The 6465-nt window shown below is 48.8% G+C and overlaps 1 protein-coding gene across 1 annotated transcript; it reads right to left on the reverse strand.

The window, feature by feature from the left end:
* Positions 1–985: 985 nt before the first annotated feature.
* On the reverse strand, positions 986–2870 carry gbx2 (gastrulation brain homeobox 2; the record flags this gene model as incomplete). The annotated part of the gene is made up of 2 exons (XM_079263648.1): positions 986–1512; positions 2372–2870. The coding sequence occupies 2 exons, from the start codon at positions 2868–2870 to the stop codon at positions 986–988; spliced, it is 1026 nt and encodes a 341-aa protein (XP_079119774.1).
* Positions 2871–6465: the final 3595 nt, after the last annotated feature.

Genomic DNA, 6465 nt, shown 5'->3' on the forward strand with positions numbered 1-6465 from the left:
TTATTCATTTCAAAATAATAAAATCACATCTGTGATGATCTGTTTTTCTTGTTTAGTCGCATAAAACCTGTTCGGTCGCGCGCTCACCGCCACACCTGCTGCTCGCGCACTGGCGCGTGCGCCGTGGAGAATATTCTGGAATATTCATCTGGAATTTTGAGTAAAAATATTTATCCATCACTGTGGAGCGCGCGCCCGCGTGCCTGATCAATGAGGCCGTTTATAAAAGCGCGCGCTTTGATACAAAATATTAAATAAACTTCTGAAATTAATAGAAATTTCTTTTTCTTATTTTAGTGTTAAAAATTACATTTATAATTATTTCACATAAATGATCATTTTCTAATTAAATCTGAGATATTTTTCAGTTTTTCTTTCCAGAAAATGCAGATTAATGAGTTTCTTCATGTGAAAAATCTGATCTGAGGCCGAAAGTTTTTTTTCTGAATGAATAAAAAGGAAAAATGAATGACGTCACGTTCAGTCCTTTAATTCACACGTGGAAATGTCACGGAATGTTACTTTGCACATTGTATATAAATAAATTAGCAGCGTGTTTTAGTCCAGAACAAGAGAAACACAGAAACAGTTTGGTCCCATCAAGTATTTACAGCTTCCTCCTCCTCATCTTCCTCATCTGGCCGCTGCGCGTGGCTGGTTTGGCGCCACTGCGGAGGTCAGCTGCGAAAAGATCAGCTCATCCTGCAGACATGTGGATGTTAGAAACGCTGCAGACATGTGGATGTTAGAAACGCTGCAGACATGTGGATGTTAGAAACGCTGCAGACATGTGGATGTTAGAAACGTGTTTCGTTAGAAATCATCCAGAATTGATCAGAAACATTTTGTTCTTGGTTTAAAACAAATAAAAAACTTCTTTCTCCCTCTTCAGACACGCTTCTGCTTCTCTTGAGGTTTTGTTAGTCTGCTTTGAAGATTTCTGTCTCATGTTTGGATGTTTTTTGTCACCAATCCGCTTCTTCTTCTACGGTCTGGCCTGCTCCATCTGCTGGTGCTGACTCCTGATCGCGAAGCGGCTCACGTGCACGGGAATCGGAACCACTATTTTGGGGTTCCGGGACGGCTCCCCGGACTTGTTGTTGACGTTTCCGGCCTTGACCCGTTTCCACTTCGCGCGCCGGTTCTGGAACCAGATCTTCACCTGCACCTCGCTCAGCTTGAGCGCGTGCGCGATCTGGGAGCGCTCCGTTAAGGACAGGTACTTCTTGCAGTGGAACTCCTTCTCCAGCTCCAGCAGCTGCTCGCTGGTGAAGGCCGTCCGCCGCCTGCGGTTCTTCCCGCCGCCGCCGCCGCTCGCCGCGCCGCCGCCCGCGCCGGACGCGCCGCCGCCCGCGGAGCCGTGCGCGTGCGGACCGTCGTCCAGCCCTCCGTCCTCCTTGTGACACATGGAGGTGAGGTTGTCGTCGGAGCTGTAGTCCAGGTCGCTGTCCATGGAGAAGCTGTCGTCCTTCCGGCCGCAGTCTTCCTCCCGGCCTTCATCCTTCCCGCGCGCTGCGAGGAAGAGGAGAAGTTACTGATGAAGGCTCTCTCTGTTTCTATTAAGCTCTATTTTTATCTCTCTAAAATAGAAAAAAAAAACAATGTCTTTATTCTGATTCCTGTAAAGTGAAAAATATTAAATGTGTTAAAATGTTTATTTTTATTTGATGGAAAATAATTTTATTAAAAGCAAATTGTTTTGGGTTTTTTTTGTTTTTTTTGGGGGGGGGGGTGTCTCGTGTCAGGATCATCAGATCCGTGGTCAGATCAGAACGCGCTCTGCTGGCATTTTTCTGCTTTCACGCGTAATTACGCACGTCCGCGCGCGGCCTCTTCCTGCGCGTGTGTGTCAGAGGGAGAGCCGGTGATGTCAGAAGAAATCACAAATAATGGCGTCCAAAGGAAACTAAATTTGTCACGAGCCAATAAAAGCATCCTGAAGCGCGCGGACTTTGGTTTGATCAGTAAAAACATGAAATACAGCCGGCGCGCGCGCTGCTGAGCAGACCTGAGGCCTGGTAGGTCAGGTGGTATTAATAATAACCTTATATTATTTTAACTTCAACAGAAATTTAATTTACACAATTTAAAGTAATAATAATAATAATAATAATAATAATAATTATTATTATTATTATTATTATTATTATTATTATTATAACAATAATAATTCCATTTGCACCAAATCTCCAGAAAACGGACTGAAACAGATTATCTGGTTTCAGAAAAACTGCAAAAATTCCAAAATTTCCTGTTTTACTGAGTTTTTAATGCGATCAAAACGAAACAAACGAAATCAAATTTTAGCAGCCCAGATGTGCAGGAGCAAACCAGAGGGGAAGCTGGCCCGGGTGGGAGGAGGAAGTCCTACCTGTGGATGTCGGTACCGACGTGTCCGTGTCGTGGAAGGCCGGCAGCGCGGACTCCTTCCCCGGCAGGAGACTCTTGCCGTCCTCCGCTTCCAGCCGCAGCTCCGCGTGCAGCGCGTGGGAGCCGAACTTCCGGGCCGCCTCCTGGTGCTGCTGGGACGGGGAGAAACCGCCGGGCAGCGACGCCATGAGCGTGGATGTGAGCGCCATGCCCTGCGTCAGGCCCTGCGCCAGGCTGGAGCAGAAGCCGCTCTGCAGGCTCGGGATCTGCGGGTGCGCGTGGTGACCCGCGGGGAGCGCCTGCTGCAGGGCCGGGGGGGGCGGCGGCGGCGGCTGCAGCACCACCGACCGGTACGGCATGAACATGGGGTAGCCAGTGTAGACGAAGTGTCCCGGGCTGGGCTGCGGGGGCCCCCCGATCAGGGAGTCGATGCTGAAGGCGGTGGAGCTTCCGAGCGGCCGCTGCATCACCATGAAGGACGGACTGAACGCTGCGCTCATGGGAGCGGCTGCCGGAGCGCCGCGCGGCCCGGAGAGGAGGCGCGGGGGGCGGCCGCTGCGGGACAGGTCCCCGCTGGAGGCTCCGCCTCTCTGGGAGCACCGGAGCTTAGTGGGGGGGGAGTCCGGTCAGAGACCACCATTCCATCCGAACCAGAGGAGGTGAAGGTCCAGAAAACTGCGGCGCAACTTGCGGCACTGTGGAGCGAAGACGTCCCACGCGGCTCCGGACGGGAAACGGCTCGAGCCGTGGACTCTTCTCTTCTCCCCGCTCACACGGAGCGCGCGTGTCAGATGCGTGAAAGGTGCGTGTTTCCTGCACTCCGCGCGCGTCCAGGACTGTTTTGGTTTTAAATTGCGCTCCTCTCAGTTTAATTGCGCTGCTTTCAGCACGCGGGCGCCGCCTCCCTCGGCCTGTGATTGGCTGACACGAGATGACGTCAAGCTCTGGAGGCTGAACGCTGATTTCCACAAAGTTGGGCCGCGGGGCGATGATGCGCGTGGATCACCGGAAATAATAAGCTGCTCTTCAGTAAATAAGCAGAGCTGCACGAGCTCTTCTGATCATGGCCGTGCACGTTCCATTTATCTTCTCATTACAGAATAATTACGTCACATCAACCAGTTTTGTAAAATATGACGTCAGATTTCTGTTGAGTCTGGAACAGGCTGGCGAGCAGCTGGCAGGTGTTTGCAGATGTTTAAATGAAATGGAAAATACTTTATTAATCCCCAAAGGGAAATATTGTAGTATATAATAATAATAACTAGAGGAGGTCTTGTTCCGGAGGCTGATGGCTGCTGGCAGGAATGATCTTCTGTATCTTTCAGTCTTGCATCGGACCTGAAGAAGCCTCTCACTGAACACACTTTGTTGGTAGTGGGGAAGCACCTCACTGTTCTTGTTGGGACGATGCCATCCACACATGGTGAAATGGTTTAAATCTCCATCGCTTTCTTCGCTCTCTGACTCCCGCTCTGCATCCTCTTCTCTTTCTTTTCAACTCCATCCGGATTTGATGTGTTGTTTCGCTGATAATCCTGATTTGGGAGAGGTTAATCAGTTGATCCTGATTGTAAACAAGTCTTTTGTTGCCATGGAGACTCATCATAACAAGCCTTGAAAGAGCAAAAATATGAAGAAAAATCTCCCTTGCAACACACCCTCTGAACTGGCAGAAAAAATACCTAATTTGAGCTGATATCTATGTGAAAAGAGTTTGTTCTTTTATATTAAATCAAGATAGCAAGTCAGAGCTACTACAATTTGCTGCCATCAGACGGCGCAATCTAGAATGTGTGAACAGATGTTTACATTTCAGAGCTCAGTTTTATGCAGAAATTCATTTTTGTTCCATCTGAACAGAACTTCTGCCATGTTCCCGTCAGCGCCCCCTACTGGTGGCTAACCATCCTCCATCCTGCCCTTCCTGTCAGCTCTCTCCAGACAGCAGAAGACCACCTTACCATGACTCTTGTTTTCTCTCTTTTATTCTTGTTTCTTTGCTGACTCAGCAATATTGCGTTCAGAACATCCCGGATGTAAATGTTTCATGTTGGATTTTGGTCAGCTTCATTCGACTGGTTCTGCTAGATGCTGCGTAACGTCAGAGTGGTGGAAAACGGCTCAGGTGAGTTACAAACCATTTAAACACAGAACCTGTTTCCTTCCTGGTTCTGGTCCAGATGGAGGTTTTCTTCCTGGTTCTGGTCCAGATGGAGGTTTTTCTTCCTGGTTCTGATCCAGATGGAGGTTTTCTCTCCTGGTTCTCGTCCAGATGGAGGTTTTATTGCTTGTTCTGGTTCTGGTGGAGGTTCTCCTGTCTGGAAAACCTCACAGAATCGTGAGTTAAAAATTTCATTTGCTAATATTTTATGTAGAGAACATTTAAAACCAAGAAATGGTGGAAGGGAAGCTTCCAGAAACCAGTGTGAACCCAGTTCATGCAGGTTAAAGCTCCATCATATGTGAAGAGGATCCAGAAACACGCCGTCTTCTCTGGACCAAAGCTCATTTAAAATGTTCTGAGTGGAAACCTGGATGAAGATGTGGAATAGTTTGTGGACAGCATGGACGGCGTGTCCTGCAGACTAAAGAGGAGAGGGAGCATCCAGCTTGTTATCAGCCTGCATCTCTGATGGGATGGGGTTGCATTAGTGCTGATGGCGTGGGCAGCTTCCACATCTGGGAAGCTCCATCAATGCTGAAACATCTGCTCCCATCCAGACAACGTCTCTTTCAGGGAAGACCTTCCACCATGCTGGACCACATCCTGATGGTGGAACAGGAGAAACTGGTCCAGCAGGACCAGGCTGGACCACATCCTGATGGTGGAACAGGAGAACCGGTCCAGCAGGACCACATCCTGATGGTGGAACAGGAGAACTGGTCCAGCAGGACCACATCCTGATGGTGGAACAGGAGAACTGGTCCAGCAGGACCACATCTTGATGGTGGAACAGGAGAACTGGTCCAGCAGGACCACATCCTAATGGTGGGACAGGAGAACTGGTCCAGCAGGACCACATCTTGATGGTGGAACAGGAGAACTGGTCCAGCAGGACCACATCCTGATGGTGGAACAGGAGAACTGGTCCAGCAGGACCACATCCTGATGGTGGAACAGGAGAACTGGTCCAGCAGGACCACATCCTGATGGTGGAACAGGAGAACTGGTCCAGCAGGACCACGCTGGACCACATCCTGATGGTGGAACAGGAGAACTGGTCTGCTGCAGTCCAGAACTTTCACCAGCACAAAACATCAGGAGCATCATGGAAGCAGTAATCCAGCAACAAGGTTCAGTAGAGCAGCTGGAATCCTGCATCAGACCAGAACGGGACAACATTCCTCTCCTGAACCTCCAGCAGCTGCTCTGCTCACTTCCAGATGTTACAGACAGATGTTTAAAAAATGGGATGGGATGCTAATGATGCTAAAGATAAGAACTACTTTTTACACATGCTAGTAGATGCTAACAATGCTAAACATCCTGGAACTACTTTTTCTGGCTACTCGTAAGATCTGAAGTTGCAGCGATCAATCTGTAATGTTTTTTCCTGCACAAGCATCAGACTCCATCTGATCAGTCCTGTAACAACCTCCTCATCAATTCATAGCTAGCTCGTCGATGCCGGTGTGTCAAAGCGCATCACAGTACACAGGTACCCCCCCTTCTCCTGGGCTGAGCCAAGGTCATGCATGGATACCCCCCTTCTCCTCCTCCTCAGGGTCACTGGGACATGATCTCATTAAAGGAAGCCTGATCTGCAACTGCAATGCAGACATTAAATAGCAGTATTTTTCAATTAGGGCTGACAAATTCAATCAAAATTCCATAGATTAGGATGAAATGAGGCATGGGTCATTTACAAGGGAATTTAATTGCACCGCCATTAGACAAATAGTACAGCAGTCTCTGTCTCATTATCAATCATGTGGGGCATCAATAGTAAAAGGTTGGACGGCAGGGGAGGGGGCAGCTGGTGTGTGAGCGTGGGCACCCGTGCATGGGGCGCGTGCTTGTTACAGTGCTGCCACCAGCAGCTAATAAATACCCTCTTTTGTACTTATAAATTATCCAGTTTAATTAACAAC

The sequence above is a fragment of the Telmatherina bonti genome (assembly GCF_933228915.1).
Source record: "Telmatherina bonti genome assembly, chromosome: 24".
NCBI classification, from domain to species: domain Eukaryota; kingdom Metazoa; phylum Chordata; class Actinopteri; order Atheriniformes; family Telmatherinidae; genus Telmatherina; species Telmatherina bonti.